The following is a 17,456-nucleotide window of genomic DNA, read 5'->3' as shown; positions in this document are numbered from 1 at the left end:
AGGCAAAGAATTGTCTGTCCAAGCCCAGAATAGTCACAGAAGACCTCAGGATGTGGCTTGATGTTTTTACAGGAGCTCTAACTCAAAGGGGCAGTCACTACTGGTTTTTATGGCTGGTATAGCCCCCTCAGCTGACTCATAGCAGAGTCAGTAAGTGCCTGCATTTTGCAATGGGGAGTGTGCACTCAGGGTCGAAGGAAGTCAGATAATTTTTTTTTTCAGCAGGAACTGGCTGTCAAGATGCAGCTCTGTGTTACTCTTAAGCTTACTTTAATTTACAGCTGTGTGATGTTCTGTATTGGGACACAATGAAGTTTTGCTCCTTATCTTAAAAGCTTAAAACCAAATAGGATTTAACCGATTTAAAAAAAAAAAAAAAATGTAAACAGTACTGCTAAATTTTTCATATCCTAAAAGACCTTTTGGGTAAATAATGATGAGGCCTCTAGTTGGAAACAGTTTCACATTACCTCCAAACAATAAAGTAATTTATCAAAACCACCTGCTTTTGTCTTATCATGATAACCATTCGTTGCTCGAGACAAAGTTGTTTGGTCCAGATTTTTCAAAGCTATTGACCAACCATATTTCTCTCACAAAATGAGGCAAACTTAAAGTCAGCTACAATAGGTGATATAAGCCACCAGCTAGCGTTGTCATACTGGAAAAAGAAGACTTGGTCTAGTTTGCATTCAAGTAGAACGTGGAATGTCAACTGAACTCGTAACTTAGCATGATGCAATGAGTAATGCTTTATAAAGTTACTGTGGCATCAGTAAAGTACTAAGATTGACTGGACAGCTTGTAGCTAGAGGTGAAGATCTAAAGTAGGCTTTTTTGGTTTCTCTTCATGAATTGACTGCATTTTAAGCTTTCCTTGTGTGTCATGTGCTTAGGTTTCATTATGTCTAATCTAACTTTTATCTTCTGTGTATCTTAAATTACAGTATGATGGTGCTATCTGTGAATGTTCTAGCACCTTATGGAGAGCAAACACTTTCTGTAGAGTTTTGGTTTAAGAAGTGGGTATTTTGTGTGATGCAGAGAAGTAACTGAAGGTCAAGATGATGGAGAGACGTCTATCTCTTACAGTTTTGGTTCCCTTGGAATTTCCCATGTTTTATGAGATTATATTGCATAGCACATTTGCTTCCTGAAAGACTAGTATTTGTGACTTTGTTCTAAATTTCTGCACAATCTCATCTGAAGGTTAAAAGCTTTCATGAAGTAGGTGTTTACCATCAACTGGGAGCAGTAGCAGTACCTTTCTACTTCAATTTCATAGAAGACTATTACCAGTCTTCCTTCAAACATTTTGCACACTGCAAAAAAACATTGCATAGATGTTTGAATTTCTCATAGGTACCTAGAAATCTAGGTATAAAGACTGCATTGTTAAAAGTTGACACACTAAATATTTCATACTTTCTAACAAGCCAGACTTAAAACAGGGAAAAAGTTAGCCGTAGCAGACTGAAGAGTGTATTTTCCCATGCTTCTGTGCGGAAAGCACATGTAACTTAGGTGACATACCTGTAACTCGGATGATGAGGGAACAAAGGCTAGTACGTGAGCTTCAGAGGCTCTCGTGTTTCCGTCTGGTTTTAATGCATGTTTGTTAAACTAAACCAGGAAAATATTATCCCTACACTTTATACTTTCATCTGGCAGTCAGTTGCTGCTTTTCACTGTTAATGATGTATATCTTACTTTCGTAATAGCTGGTTAATAAGTCATTTTTCAAATATTTCTAGAAAAAACTGTTAGGATTAATTTGAGTTATGCACCAAAGCTGCTTTTTAATTCCAAATCACATGTTTAATTTAGGTCAAATGTGGGATTAAAAAAAAAAAAAAAAAAAGGAGACTTTCAGGAATGCTCAGTTGAGTTGTTCACTGGTTTCAGAACTTGTTTCATGTTCCAGTCAGAGATACTCAACCAATTGCTTGCAGCGCTCTTCCAGCATGTTACTGGCTCTGAGATTTTATGGCAAGGTGAGGGAACTTCCTTTCCAAGACCTTCCGCCTCGTCCTCTCTAGGTTTTGCCTTCTTGCCCTTCTGCGTAAAGATTTTTCAAGTCTGAGCCTGAAATAAAGAAGTCAGCGTGGTTAACTTCTAGATAGCTTGTAACAACCTTAATAAGCTCACCCCTCTAATGAAATAGAGGTTCCCAGTGATTAACAACTTCACTGTTAATTAGCTTTTGATAAGCAAAAATGCCTGCAAAGCAAATTATTTTTTTTCTTCTGCTTTTGAGTTCTACAGAAATTCAACCTCTGGGGAGGATCTTACGTAGTCTGCATGTAAAGTTACTTTTACAGTGCAACTTCATAGATAACCAAGTCTCTTAATAACTAAAATGGGAAGAGCAAAAAGAAACAGAGCAAGCTGTAATTTTAAAAAGCCTTATTTTCAGTCTACTAGCTGTAAAAAGAACAAGATTACTACTATTTTTTCCTTGTGAAGTGGAATAAGGAGGACTGAAGAACAGATCAGAAAATAACTTTCAATGTCAAAAAAAATCTTTTTACCTGATGAAGTGATTCACATGAGGTAAGTAATAGAATTTCTTCTTTTTGTGTTTTTTGTTCAAGTACCATGGTATTGGCCATTCCTTATAAGTGTACCTATTAAAGACAGATAAGTGATTATAGAATGTATACTTTTTGTCTTCATTCTTGGATTCTACCAGTTACACTTGGTTACTGTACAGTGATAAAGTGGTCTGACCGGTAGATCGCAGAATTTCTATGTGGGTATTTACTTTCAGCTCTACTGCTGGCTTGGTTTATAACTACGTCTCATATGTAGCTCAGCGTCTTTCTGTAGAAAGTGGTTGTACTTTAAAAACTGTAGGTGTTTGAAGAGAGGGCCCAGTATAGTAGATAATGATTCTTTGTATTTATATTTTAAAGTTACTCCCTCATAAGAAAACTTTCAAAAGCTGATGTGAACAAACTGCGTGTGAAGAGAGTTTTGTTTCTACTACAATTTTCTTTTAAATGCCAGTATTAGGAGTGTCATGTCAAGAGCAAATCTGCCTGAACGTAAGTCTTTCCCTCTAAAATAGACTCTGTTATTCATTTGGGGGGTTTCTCTTGCATTTGGGCTGCACAGATGGCTTGTGCAGACTTACCTACAGACTCCAGTGCATCCAGATTGCGTCAGACCTACTACTATGTGTATTGCAGAGGTTCTGCATGCATGTCCTTAAAGACCATTTCATGTTGTCTGTCCCTTCCCCCTGCTGTAACTGGGGACTGGGCTTCCAAATATATGGGCAAACCCTTCTTCATGGACAATGTTTCCAAGATGAAAGAGGTATACAGAAGCCTCATCCCTAAAGATGTAGATCTAGTGGTTAGTGCATTTAGTACTCTGCTGATTTATATTTAATGGGTAAACAAATGAAAATTCAGCATTATTATAATGTGTGACCTTCTGTTATCTACACTGTTATTGCAGCGCTGAATACTGTAGTTAGTGCTTCAAATGCCAATATGATGAGGGTAAAATACTGGTTAATGAAATAGCAGGTCCTGCCAGAGACTTCAGTGTCATCACCTGAAATTACAGATTATTGAAAGTATCTGGACAATAAATAATTCTAAAGGTAGAAGCTTCTAACGAAGTTAAATATCTGCCAAGACTAGTAGGGGATTCCAACAGATGTTTATGTGGTCTCATGCAGTACTTTGGGTGGTTGTCGCCCAATATATGGATTTTGCATTATAATTAGGGAAGTCCAGGTGATTCAACTTGAATAGTACTCCCTAGTTCATTCGTGTGTTACAGAATAGTTACAGTAACAGACATCCTCTGAGTACAGAAATCATATTAGTTAACACGGAGCTAATTTTGTTATAATTAACGGTAGAGTTTGCCATTGAATTATTTAGCAGAAATTATAACCACGTTAAAAAAAAAACCAAAACAAACCAAAACCAAAACTCAGGAAGCACCTGAATGCTGACCAGAAAACATGTGTCTTTCCATACAGTACATGCATCCTTTCTTGATTAGATAAAGATTTTCTAGTAAAGAGACATACCGCAAGCAAAATTGACACACATGAAAAAAAGTTCTCTTTTCCATACCAGTAGGTGCGTCCTAAGAAGTCATGTCTCCACTCGCCAGGTGCTGGTTTTTCATGGCCAGTTTGTAAAAGCCTCAAAGCAATTTCTCTCTCTCTGACAACCAAGTCTATATTTTTCATAGACTTTTCTACCTGGAAACAGGAAATGGTTTCAGCTTGGGCCAACAGAACACAATGCTGACAGTTTAAAAGATCTCAAATGAAGATGTAAGACAAAATTTAAAGGAAAAGCAAAGGTAAAACACACTAGGAGTTCCATCGTGAGCCATCTCACAGTTGTGGAGTGAGTGAAACAGCTGAACTGGCTCTGTGTACTAAAACAGTAAAGAATGGGTGCTTTAAAAACCTAACCTGCAAGCAGAACAAATATGAAATAACTGACAGTCTGATATTTCATTAAAGACTACCTGGCTAATACACAAAGCCAGATCTAATGCTGATGCTAGAAGTACAGAAAGCTCTGAGGCAGAAAGGAAGTAGAAGCAAACAGAAGATATGCTGTATGTGTTTCTGTCAGACGGTTTGCGCTGGCTGTTTGTTGTTCTAGTTTTCACTCTGGAGTCTGGTCACAGCCTCAGTAATACCTGTTGGCTGATTAGAAAGCTGCCTTGACCAAACTATGACACTTCGAGTTGAAGGTTTTTAGTCAGGTCTGTCTCATAATATTGCTGTACCACACATTACATATGGCAACATGTTAAATGCTCTGGGAAGCCGCTAGAGCTAATTTTAATAAGCAGATGGCTGTATTTTGTCTCAGTGCAATCATAGTATTTAACTGGTGCTTGACTTCTACTTTTCTTGGGCTTCAGCCAAAACCAAACAGGCAATTAGTAAGATTTGACTTTTGAAGTGCTGGGGCCACTTACATAAGTTCCCTCCCAAAACAAGTTCTACTGTGATTTTTAATTGCTGAATATGGATGTGTAGGTGGGACTAAGCAGAAAATACCGTTCAGAATGGGAATCGAAGTACAGTTGAGAAACCGTATTAGCATAAATAAGAACAAGATACACTAGGAGATCCAGAGCAGGGTTTTACATTAGATCTCCCCTAATTTATAAGTACAGCAATGAAAATGACAAGTAGAAGGCCAAAAAAAGCAATGTCTGACACAAAAAAGAGAGATCATGATGCAGTTGCGGATGTGTGTGATGGCAAGTAACAGTTAAATTATTAACTATACAAAGAAATTCAAATTAACAATGTAATGGTCAGACTCTTCCCTAAATAAATTGGACAAATAGGGGGGTATCTGAGAATATCTTTCATGTCAAACAGCTGGATTATTTAATTCGCCAGTGAAGGTGCAGATTTCCATCTGTGCAGTTGATTTATAAGTAAATGAAATTTTCAGTGGTAAAGATACCAGGGAAAGAATTTAATAAATTAGTGGCAGAATTGCAATAATGCAAAAGAAGGAAGGAACGACAAAAGTGAGGACAGCAAAGAACCAAAGGGCACAAGTTTGGAGAAGACAAGGTCAGAGGCAAGAAGTTGGCAACAGTTAAGTTAGCTAAAAAAAGTTTGTGGAGGGTAAGGATAGAGATAATGTTGAAGTTTTACCAGGAAGTTTCTAGAAATCCTCTAGTGCAGTTTCAGGGCATGAACATGGCAAAATATTTCTTAACATTATGCAACAAGCGGAGAGGCCTTTCTCACTATGTTGCTTGAGCACAGTGTTTGTGCATATACTAAAATCAAGGAAATAATTTTTTAAAATGGTCTTTAACAAGTTTATGAACCTTTCACTCAGCAATTTTACTTAGAGTTATGTTTTTAGCTAGTATGAAAAAGTTACCTTTTCTAATCGTTCTGGACTTGGCATAGGCCTGAGTTGTCGTTTTGATTCTTGCTCTAAAGTTAAAAGCATGTTTTTTTCCTTCAGTAGGACATACCTAGATCAGAAAGCATAGTACTTCAGAAATAATTTCTGGATGCATTAGCAATTATTCATGCACTACCCTGCTGGATAGAGCACAGCTGTCCAACCTATAATCCCATATCCTATACCTGCTAGCTTCATATAGAGAAGTGAAAAGATACTGACCAACTGCAGAAAGCCCTGTAGAGGCGGGCAGGGGAGGGCTGATATACATGACATACAAGGAGAGGCTGAGGGAGACAGGTTTACTTAACCTGGAATAAAGAAGGCTAAGGAAGGAAGAGGTTAACACCAAGTAGTCTTCCAATACCTGGACAGAGCCAGACTCTTCTTACAGGTGCACAGCAAAAGGACAAGATACAGCAAGGAAAAAACTATTCACAGTAATAATTCTGCACTAGTTTAGCCGTAGCACAGGTTGCCTAGAGTGGCAAGACTTTCAAAATCAGAATGGATGCAGACCTGAGCAACCTGATCTCATATAGTGGTTAGCCCCACCAGAGGTCACTTACAACCAAGCCTATCCTGCAGTTTGAACAGCCCCCAAAGGGCTCAGACACAGCCTCTTCGTACCAAACCTGAACCCCTTGTACTAGACGCAACTATCACACAACCACCTGCAGTTGCAGTACAGCATTTGTATTCTGAGCAGTACCAGAACTTGGGCTGCTCCAAGCCCAAAGCAGGCTTAAGCATGCAGAGCTGTACGGCAAACTAAATTCACTGGCCAGTAAGTTCACTAGCCACAGTTTAATAAAACAGGCAGAGCTGCTTTGAAAGAAGAGAAGCTACTTCACTAAAACTTACTTACCAAAGTTTGTGCAAATCTTCACTACTCTTGCCCCTTAGCTGCTTTATATTCCATGCATCCCCTGTAAAAAAAAATAATTTAAAAAAATCAATTAAATACAACAAACTTCTCTTATTCTGGAAAAAAAAAAAAAAGCTTCTATTAGCAGGGTCTGCTGACTCAACAGAATAAGGATCACTTTTTAAAAAAATACTACCTCTTGGAAAGCTATTCTTGTGGATATTCAGCTTTGCTTTGAATATACAAATACATTAAAAAGGCAATGACATGTACTGTTTATTTGTGTTTGTAAAAGGCTAGGAACAGAGAAAGCTGTAAGATGATCTTTATATTGAAATACTTTTCTTCCCTGGTACTGTATATGTCATCAAAGAATGTCTCTTCTGTGATACACTCTCACATAAGAGCACGGCAGAGGATTTACAGCAAAATATTTTACTGCATAATAGCTATTTGCTTTCATAAAACACAGAATACATAGAAAAAAATAAAATTAGCAGGCATAAAATGCACAAGCATATTTATGTACGTGTACATAAAAAAATTTTATGTAGCTATGAATACTTCCTATAATGCAAAAGAGGAGGTCAGATTTCAGCTGAGCACAAGTGGCTCAAAGATCACTATCAGAAATGCTAAATATAACTCACCTGACTTTACTGTTTTTTCTCCCCAGTTTCTTGGATCATCAAAAAATTCCTCCAGACCTCTCCGAGACAAAGTAGTGTGCAGAAACTTCAACTGATGGAGGGGCTCGACTTTTACTAGGTTCTTGTGAAATAGGTTCGGTGTCAATCTGAATAAAAATTCAAGGGGAAACTATATACAATAGGAAAAACAATATTCAGCTAAATGAGAATGTTCCTTTCCTTCATAAGGGCACAGGTCCTACAGACGGATGAATACCACAGTCTAAGGGGAAAAGGCACAGGTTCAGTTCTTCATAAAAACGTCATCTCAGTGTTGCCTTCTCCTCTACCCTTTGTCTCGTCATTATCATTTACGGATACTGGGAGATAAATAACAATTTGAAAATTAAAAGAATAAGTTTGAGCTACGTCTTCTTACGCTGACTTTAACTAAATGGCAAAAGCAGTAAACGCGGCGTGCAGGCAGAAGGAAAACCCCACGCTGGAAGCATAACGGCTGGCAAAACAGTAAGGTGCAGAGGGAAACGCTTCACGCTACGCTTACCCTCTGCCCGACGATGTAAGCCGCTCCGCAACCCCCAGCCGCGGTGTCAGAAGCCAGGACAGCCGGGCAGCCTGCCTCCCGCCAAGGCCGCGAAGGGCGGCTCTCCCTCCTCCGCGACACCGCGCCACGGCCCACCCCAACCGGCCCCCGACCCTCAGCCTCCCCCGCCCCGGCGCCTACCCGGGGAGGCCGGCGGCCGTCGAGCCCGGCCGCGCTCCCGACAGCCGCAGCGCGCCCGTGAGGCGCCGGCACAGGGCGGCCATCGCCGCCGCGCCCGCCATCGCCCCCGCCGCCCCTCCCGCAATGCCTAGCGCCGCGGACGGCGTCCCGCGAGGGCGCCGGAAGGAGAGGGGAGGATCTGCCCTTGGCCAAGATGGCGCCCGCCTGGCTTCACCTCCGCCGCGGAGAGTGGCGCCGCCGGCCCCGCCCCCGTGCCAGTTCCAGCTATGGCGGCCATGAGCCTGCTGCTCCGGGCAGCGGCTGCCTGGGGAGCTGGGCGGGCGGCGAGCGGCGCGGCGGCCGGCGCCCGCCTCCCCTGGCTCGCCGGGGCCGCCCGCCTGCCCGGCACCGTCGGTAGGGTCTCGGCGGCGGGAACGAGGGGGGGAGGCGGGCGTGTGAGGGGCGAGTGACCTTGGGGAGCGGAGGAGAGGGGCCCTCCTGAGGAGAGGGGCCGCCGCCTCAGGGAGGTTGGCCCGCCGCCGCCGCCGGTGCGAGGCGGGGGCCGCGTCTCGGCGCCCCAGCGGGTGCGGGGCGGGGGCCGCCGTTATCTCGGTCCCGCGGCTGAGGGCGGTCGCTGGGCTCGGGGCTTTCCCCGCTAACCTTGTCTGTGGGGCGGGAAGGCGGGTCTGGGCGGCGGTGGTTGCGGGCCGCCGCGGCGGCTCTCCCTTTTGGCTGAGCAGGTGTAGGAAACCCGTTCAGCGCGCAGGAAGGTCCCTCGCGGGGGTGCGAGGTGTGTCTCCGTGCCGCTGAGAAATTACACGTCTCGGGTAGAACGTGGATCGACGCTGGCGGGAGGCCAGACTTGCTGACGGGCTCATCTGTGAGTTTATTTGGCCCTGCATAGTGACTGACGTTCGGTGATTTATTTGTTGGGACTGGCAGGTAGGAATAGATCTATGTCTAAGCTTGGGAAGAAAAATACCTTTTGTTTTTTTCATATGCATCGTTGACCTTATCCTGGCACAATCACCAAAGGGAGAAGAAAACATAATACTTTGGTTCAATTTTCAGCTCCTGTACGACATAGCAGCAGCCATGGGAAGAGAATGTTTATTATCAAGGCAACAAGTTTTTATGACACTCGATTTCTGAACTTGTTGGTGAGTTAAAACCAAATTTATTACACTCAGTATAACACATCTCTTGCAAATGTAAGAGTCTCTAAAATAGAATTTTCCCTACTGTTTACATGACAGCATCTAAAGTGTGGTTGGCACTATTCACATACACCAGAATTTTCAGTCCTGCTCCTAAAGAATTTTCTCTCGTACGTCGTAAAATCAGGGCCAGATGAAGTAAAAAGATTGGCTAAATGGCAAAGATTGTGATAGGTACTTAAATTAATGCTGTAGTAGCGTTCTTAAATTATGTGTCTCTATTCATGTATGCGTACCCTCCAAATGCTTTCCACTCCATCCGCCTTTTTAAAACCTGTTAAGTTACTCTTCTGCAGGGTTTGCCTTCAGTTACCTAAACCCACTAACACCAGAGATTAGACTTGGGAAGCCTGACCTGAGTTTGACCCCTAGAAAGCTAGGTTTCGTGTAAAGCCTATTATGACAGGTAACAGCCAACTTGATACAACTCCCTTCATGTGATCAGGCTTCCTTTATAGGTCTTCCACAGTTACCAAAGCCAGCAGTGGTTGTATTTATGTTGGATTACATTGCATTGATGTTAGTGCCTCATTACAGTTAAATGCTGAAGCCAGTCATCACAAGATGCTGAGATGGTATTCAGGGAAAGCATTACTGTCTGCTTCTGCAGAGACTGGCCTCCCTGGGAGATTGAAAGCGGAACTAAATCAGCTCATGGACTGACACAGCATCGCTGTTTCTGTATTCTAGTTTGTTAATTAACTCATTTTAAGCAGCAATATGTCTTTGCCTACAACATCCCTATCTAACCTATGAATGCGAATCTAAGAATTATTGGCTGTTACATCACTTGCAGACTAACCTCATCTAAATTTTGTCACGCTTCTGAGTTTCCCATACTGTTTCTCTTTCTTTTTCTCCCCTATAGAGATTCTATATATTTCTGACAGGGATACCAGTGGCACTATTCATAACATATGTCAACATCTTCATTGGTGAGTGCTCTGTCCTGACTAAGCTAAGTACACGGTCAAAATTATTAAATAGAAACTAAGCATGCTGGATAGAAAAAAAGAGATCCTTTAAGGCTTGGTCTTTGGAAGACTATGAAATAGGCCTAACAATTATGGTAATATTGTATAAGTACCTAGAAGATGCTCCCAGTATTTTTATTTTTCTGTAGTTGTTGCTTTTAAAAAAAAAGCTTTCCACATTTTTAAAAATGGAGAAATTCCATCTTTTGACAGCCTTTCAAACATCAGTGAGGTTTAGTGAACAGTTCTTCAGTATTCAGATGAGGAGTCTGTATTATCTCGTTTTACATATTTCTTTAAGAAGGCTGCATACACTGCAACTGTTGTTTTTTGTCTAGCAAAAAAGCCAAAATTCTGCTTGGCAATATGTGTTTTAAATCTACTACTGTAATAATATGGAATTAATTTAACAGAGAAATTAGGAAGAATCCATGCTTTTAGCTCAATACTTTAAAGGGCATTTCTGTGGACTCGATCTTAGTTATTTCTTCTGTACAGCTGCTAATTTCACACTTCTATTGTGTGGCTTAAAGCCTGTGAGCTAGATACATGCAGTGTGAAGTGTCTGGAAAAAAATACAAGTCCAATTTTTCTGAACAGAGCTCAGATTGAGGGATTAAGTGCTCTCTATGTGAGATAATGATCTTTTCCAAATGTGAAAGGCAGAATATAAGGTACTTAAAAAAACAATACTTGAATTAAATGTTCCTCCCCTTCTTTCCTTGTCAGGTGAAGCTGAACTTGCAGAGATTCCTGAAGGTTATATCCCAGAGTACTGGGAATACTACAAAGTGAGTGTAACGTAAAAGGGCAGCATGTTATGGACAGCCTTCCTCCTGATGATGCTTTTGGGAGTAAAATATGTGGAATGTGGTAATGAGGATGGCCATATCCCTGCCATTGGGTATCAGTGTAGTAGAACTTGAATTGTGCAATTATGATTTTATTAAACTTGCTTATTTTCTGCTTTATGGAACATGCGTGTTGCTGTAGGAAATCTGTTTATTGACACAAGTAGATGCAAATGATCTGTAACTTTATGCCAGTAAACTGCTGAAGATATATGCCAAGAATTCTTTTATAATATTCCTAAATAGTAAGAACAGTCTTCTGTTCTCTTTATTCTTAGTGTGCAGTTTTTGTCTTTGTTTCTTGCTCTAGAACCACAGCATCTTAAGATACTGGAGTTTAAAGCGACCTTACGTTCTTTTGTTTCAAAGTCCAACATCACACATGCTTTTATATCTAGAACTGAAGATTTTTATGGTCAGAAACTCAAGGTTATACTTTTTTAATTTCATTGTATTTTCTTAAAATTAGTCCCTGGCTTCTTGGCTGCAAGCACTTTTTTGGTTTTGATAGGAAGTTATTGAATTCAGCAATACTACTATGACTGTTTTGACTCATTTAGACTTTTGTTCCTATGTGGAAGCAAAACTTTAAAATGTTACTGATTACAGTAAGGTTTGGAGTCCATTTCTGTGATTACAGTGGCAGTTTAAGGAACTTTACTTCAACAGAAAGAAAATAAATCACATGTCTTCCATTAACTTTTAATTTTGCTACAGAATAGTCATCTGCAGGTTATCTTGGCATTAAAAATGGCAAAAGAAATACAGCTTTTTAGGGTTTTGATGTTACAAATAGTTGAACATGTTTTTAATTTTACTATTATGGTTTGAATGGCAGCACCCATAGTGTTGATGATGTGTTTTCAAGACCGGGAACGTGCAAAATGATTTAGTTATGACGACATTTCTACTTGGAAATTGCATGAATAACCTGTGGTTTTGTATTTTTCCAGCACCCTATAAGTCGCTGGATAGCTCGTTACTTCCTTGACCCCCCTGAAAAGGACTATGAGAAAGAGATGGCTTTGCTTGATGTTGAAGCAAAGAAAACTGAACTGAGGTATGTTATATAGTTGAGGGTTTTAAAATACTGATACATACTGTAGTTGACTCTCTTATTTTGCTTAACATCCTGAGTTGGATGCTGACATAATGTGCTTATCCATGTATCACTTGACCCTGGGTGCTTGCTGCACTGGTTGGTGGCAAAGTGGAAGTTACAGTATCTGTAGTCCCTGCCTTCTCAGTATTAAGATTACCAGAACTGGAATGATCCAAGGGCAGTCTCGTAAAACAACTGTCTCTTCAAAACAGTTCATATTTATAAAGGTATGGCTCTGTATTCCTGAGTCAGGAAATGGACAGCTCTTTTTGCCACTGCTAGCGCTCATAGCTTAACTGAGTAGCTAAATGACAGTTTACAGGACTGATCATGTTCCTTGTAGCTGTTGAAAATTTTGTGGGCAGCAACAACGTTGTACTGAGTTTATTCTGTACTTACTCGGGAGTAAACTGTGGTGGTAGAAGAAAGTCTGAATTCCATAAACTGTTGCTATTGGGACCAAGACAGCATAGCTCCTTCTACCATCACATTTACTTCTGATTTCCGTGCTCCTATTTATTTTTAGTTGAAAACTATATCAAAACTGTATAGCCCCTTATGAGGCAAGAACCTTTGACAGAACTGCAAGTATTTTTATTACTCTTTTGTGAGATGACTTGCTGAAAAAAATTGAAATAGAAGGATGTAATAGCTCATGTTTTAGTTGAACCCTTCATATTTTGGTATTGCCTATGATTCAGTAGTATTTATAAACCATAGATGCTAAACTTATTGCTGTTGTCAGTAATGCTATGATGTTAAACATCAATATATGTATGATCAAAACCAATAAACTTCATGCTGAGTGTGTTTGTTGCTCTTTTTTTTTAGGCTGATGCAGTTGGAGGCACGCAGACTGATGAGACACAGGGGAGATGGACCTTGGTATCATTATGAAACACCAGATAAAAATCTTGTTGACAATTCTATGAAATCCACACCTGACAATTAAACGATTTTAAGACAGTATGCATGGTCTTAAATGCATACCAACAAATTGTGACTGAGCTATGTAATACACATCCTGCTGTTTACTGACAGCCATTAATAAAAATAAGCAATGTTTGTGTTGATTCTGATAATTGGAAAGAAACTGTGTGGCAGTTAAGCTCATATAGCTGTTAACGTTGTTTATTAGAGAAAATGCCTTATGGCAGTTGCCAACAATTACACCTTTTCTCCAGAACATCAATGTAGAATGGGCTTTGTCACCTAATATATGTGATACAAGTTGGTAATGTTAGTCTTCATCGTGTGATTTCTAGTATTTAAAATTTTAAATGAAAGGTACAGGAAACTCTAAGACTTTTTTCTCTCGCAATGCCTTGTGTCAGATAATTTGTGGAAGATGAACTAAGTAAGAAAAATACCTTCAGATCTTTGGAATCTTTTATCTACCACTTTAAGAGAAATACTTTCTTTCTCATTACCTGTAGTCAAACTCGTCTTTCACTATTTTTTCCCAACTTACATACTGTTCAACATCTGCTATCATTTTCTCTGCATTATCTCAAAAGTTTCTCTCTTTAGATATCTGTTAATACTATTCATCCCTTATAGTGTCAGCCATGCTGCTCTTCCTTTATTACTTTTGTCACCAGTTTTAAAATTTTTTCCTCTTGTGTATGCATAATTTATGCTTGTCTGCTCTTTCATTTTCTCCAGTCTCACCTCCTATATCATCTGTGTCTGTAAAAGACTTCCTAAACAGACCCTTAAAAAAACCAAACCAAAACAAAAAAACAAAACAAAACAAAAAACCCCAAAGATGACTGACTTTGCATCTTTCTGAACTGGACAATTCTCTGTGTAGATCATCCAAAAAGTGGCTTCTCTGAAACATCTTTCTACATTGTTCTGGGGGGTTGGTTTGGTTGGTTTTTTAACGGTTTGTTTTTAAATGAGGTTTAAAAGCATAACAGGTACTTTTGCTATGATATACGCTTCCTGTTCTAAATGGTAATAGATCTAAAACAGAGCCACATACTCCCTTTGTGGCAGAAAGGATCTTCATTGATGGAAACACAGTTGGTGGTCAGTAATATGTTAATATTTCAGAAAACTCTTAGTGAGGGGTACTTACCATTGTCACATAACTTTCATGTTTTAAGTATGTATCTAGTGACATGGAGAATCGCATGCCAGGTAGCTGTGGGGAAGATAGTCTTTAACAAGGCTTTGGTTTTATTACGTCAGATATCTCCTGTGTTTTCAGAAGGCAGAATTAAGACAGAAGTGCTTGCCTAGAGCTATGACTGTCTACACTGTCAGATGTAGTAGAAAGCAAAGGAAAGATTCTTGAACATTAAAAAGTGTGTGGTGCATATAAATTCACGTTTTAGTGATTTTTTAGGGGATTTTATAAGCCTAAGTCTTTCATGTACTCTTGAAAATACCCCACAGTTCCTAGGCTAAAGTCTATGCTCTGTCATGTAAAACTTCTCATGAGAAGGAAGAATCTCACTGGGCAAATATTAAGATAAGTATTTTCCTAGTAACTGCTGTATATCTAACACTTTTAGCAATATATTCAAGTTATTGATGCTGCTGTTAGAGAGCTTTCTGCTTCCTGTAACAGGCTTAGTAAGATGAACAAGGGAAAAACAGGAAACTGCTTATTGAAGGTTGTGAAAGGATTGCTAGATGTCTGAAGAGAAAGATCAAGCCAGGGAGAATGGTATAGGCTGACGTTAGTTAATGGGTTTTATGGGTCATCTTATCACTGCTAGGTGAACAGATACCATCTTCTGCTGTGTGATTACACAACTTCTAGTACATAAAAATCTAAGTCTTGACAGCAAAATCTGAAGATGAAAACTTGGAACTTTATACTCCTAATGCATTTGGCATAGAGAGGCCACATAAGTGATTTTGGAGATGAAAAGGGAAATGCTTCTTTTCTAGGGTGAATTGGAATTAAAAAAGCAAACCAACAGAGTTTAAAAACTCAAGTGGAAATGTGCATGCAACCGTTATTAACCAAGACAAATTAAGAAATACGTAAGACGAATAAGGCAAGTTGCACCTGAGGACATCTGCACACATACCTGCCATGGATTTTCAGAACTGTACAGCTGTTTTTCTACACCACTTTTGACAACTACATAGGGAATATAAAGGGTACTCTCTTTGTCTGGCAGACTTTTGCCACTAGAGGGATGTGTTTCCTCGGGTTCTACTGGCCATGGTACTCCAGAGCTCTGGTTTTAAATGCCTCATGAGAGTAATGGGAAGTGTCTCTTACCGTTCGTGACCCTAAACTATGTGTCCATATTCAAAATTCCCACTTTTTTTAAGGCAATAAGCCCAAGTGCTTTAGTAACCCCTGAACATCTTGTGGTTTCAAACTGTTAAAACACATGCGTTTCTTTACCTTAAGCAACATTGCACAGACTATTTTAAGCAAAGACTGCCTTGTTTGCTGTTTCCTAGCACCGCCAAACATTAGAAAGACTGATTGATTTTCTGTCAGTGCTTTGACCTGTCCTTTTTGAGTCAGTCTTTCAGGTTAGAGGGCTTGTATGTCTTACTATGGCTCTCATTTATAAATGCTGAGTTAATTGTAAGAGAAGCCATTAAAAAAGCACAAAGTCTTCTCAGGTAGAATAAATGTCTGGTGACCCTGTATTAATTTGTGGTTTTTATCCCACATCCAACGACTCTCACAAGTCTTTGATGTAATGCCTGTTCCTGAGTCAGTCTAAGGCCATTCCATTAACATCATATTCTGCCCTTGGTATTTCACATTGTTCCCAACACTTGATTTTTTTGCTAGAAAAATTGCTGAGAACAGACTGCACTGGTCTGCTTAGTCTCACAGCCTGTTTCTCCATGGCTGGATACAAACTTATTTTTCAATTCTGTTGTTAATCGAGATTTTACTAGAAGCACTTTTGAAACTTTAATTTTTGAGGTAAAAGGTGGTTCTAGCAAAGGTGGCATCACCTGCTTGGAAGTGATCGATGAATCCTTGGATATAACGTGGACTATGGTTGGAAGGCTATTCATCTACATTATACATCTTTGTTTTAAATGTATTAGTCATTTCTTTGATCCTGCTGCTGTCAGGCATATGCAATAGCTGTTAGATATTGCTTGAAAAAAAAAAACTATTTCGGTATTTTTTTCCTACAAAGTTACTTCACTCTATTCCTCCTTCCCCTAACAGTATTCTTTCGAAGTGAAAAGCAAAGAGAAACACAGCAAACACCAAAAAAAGGTCATTTTACGCTAAAGGTACTGTCCCTCAAAACATGAAATCTGGGTTTGGCTATCGCTGCTGCCGCAGGCTTCCTAGGGCATCTCGGGCTGGGCATTCCCGCTCTGTATCCCAACAGCTCCTTCCTCCATACCAACCGATTCTGCTTGCCCTGCCAGGTTACAAACCGCTAAGGTAGAGGCCGACCCGGCTGCGCCGACATACAACACCGTGTGGACCGTCCACAGTGGGACCGTGACAGACTTGGACTGTGACAGACTCGCTCCTACACGCCGAGAGACACCTGTACCCAACGGTCACTTAGACCGCCGTTAATTAGACGTTAGGGACTTTGCAGTCAAAGGGCTTGTTATAGGCACGCGAAGTTACTAAATCCTTGCAGCTGAGAATTAATATATATTTACATACGGTATTTAATTGCTTAAAAACGAAATGAAAGAGCCTGTAGCGGAGCATTACTGATCAAAGGGAAACCTGCTCCGAGCCACGCAGGGCGACCAGGAGACGAAGTCACCCTCTTCCCCCCCCCCGTGGAAATGAAGCCTTTCTGGCAAAAGGCGTGAACAAGCGTGCGCGGTCCTCCTCCCGCCCCGCCTGCAAGCACCCCCGCGGCGGAGGGAGCGGGCCGCCCGGGGCTGCCTCACACCCCTCCGGCTCGCCGGCTGCCGGCGGGGGCCCCTCGGCGGGGAAGCGGGGCGGCCGCGCGACGCCGGCTGCCGCCTAACGGCCGCCCGTGGCACGCGCGCGGGGCGGGAATCACCTCAGGAGAGCGGCCCCGCGGCCGCCCCCGCAGGCACCTCTCGGCGCCCGCCGCCGAGGGACGGGAGGCCGCGGGGGGCCGCCGGGCGCGGCGCGGCCCGCCCCCGCCGCCCTGCCCCTCCCGCCCGCCCTCGCCGGGACCCCCGAGTGCCGCCGCCGCAGCTGGTGCTGCTCCCGCTGCCATTGGAT

The 17,456-nt window shown here is 41.2% G+C and overlaps 2 protein-coding genes across 2 annotated transcripts; one reads left to right on the top strand and one right to left on the bottom strand.

Moving 5' to 3' along the window:
• Positions 1–1,763: 1,763 nt before the first annotated feature.
• Positions 1,764–8,310, bottom strand: MRPL47 (mitochondrial ribosomal protein L47). The gene is made up of 7 exons (XM_052803197.1): positions 8,167–8,310; positions 7,443–7,588; positions 6,793–6,853; positions 5,898–5,994; positions 4,098–4,228; positions 2,532–2,627; positions 1,764–2,085 (listed from the first exon to the last, which is right to left on the bottom strand). The coding sequence occupies exons 1-7, from the start codon at positions 8,265–8,267 to the stop codon at positions 1,968–1,970; spliced, it is 750 nt and encodes a 249-aa protein (XP_052659157.1). The 5' UTR covers positions 8,268–8,310; the 3' UTR covers positions 1,764–1,967.
• Positions 8,311–8,400: 90 nt separating this feature from the next.
• NDUFB5 (NADH:ubiquinone oxidoreductase subunit B5) lies at positions 8,401–13,354 on the top strand. The gene is made up of 6 exons (XM_052803198.1): positions 8,401–8,559; positions 9,217–9,305; positions 10,231–10,297; positions 11,066–11,127; positions 12,141–12,247; positions 13,121–13,354. Exons 1-6 carry the CDS (start codon positions 8,433–8,435, stop codon positions 13,239–13,241), a joined length of 573 nt encoding a protein of 190 aa, XP_052659158.1. The 5' UTR covers positions 8,401–8,432; the 3' UTR covers positions 13,242–13,354.
• Positions 13,355–17,456: the final 4,102 nt, after the last annotated feature.

The sequence above is a fragment of the Harpia harpyja genome, chromosome 12 (genome assembly GCF_026419915.1).
Source record: "Harpia harpyja isolate bHarHar1 chromosome 12, bHarHar1 primary haplotype, whole genome shotgun sequence".
NCBI classification, from domain to species: Eukaryota; Metazoa; Chordata; class Aves; order Accipitriformes; family Accipitridae; genus Harpia; species Harpia harpyja.
Note: the sequence above shows the minus strand (reverse complement) of the source record. Positions and strands in the feature narration are given on the sequence as shown.

Coding starts and splice junctions, on each gene's coding strand:
- MRPL47 (XM_052803197.1), bottom strand. CDS start 8,267: ATGGCGGGCGCGGCGGCGATGGCCGCCCTGTGCCGGCGCCTCACGGGC. Junction 6,854..7,442: donor AGAAAAAACAGTAAAGTCAG/GTGAGTTATATT, acceptor TTTTTTTTACAG/GGGATGCATGGAATATAAAG. Junction 2,086..2,531: donor CATGTGAATCACTTCATCAG/GTAAAAAGATTT, acceptor TCTTTATTTCAG/GCTCAGACTTGAAAAATCTT.
- NDUFB5 (XM_052803198.1), top strand. CDS start 8,433: ATGGCGGCCATGAGCCTGCTGCTCCGGGCAGCGGCTGCCTGGGGAGCT. Junction 9,306..10,230: donor CTCGATTTCTGAACTTGTTG/GTGAGTTAAAAC, acceptor TCTCCCCTATAG/AGATTCTATATATTTCTGAC. Junction 11,128..12,140: donor AGTACTGGGAATACTACAAA/GTGAGTGTAACG, acceptor GTATTTTTCCAG/CACCCTATAAGTCGCTGGAT.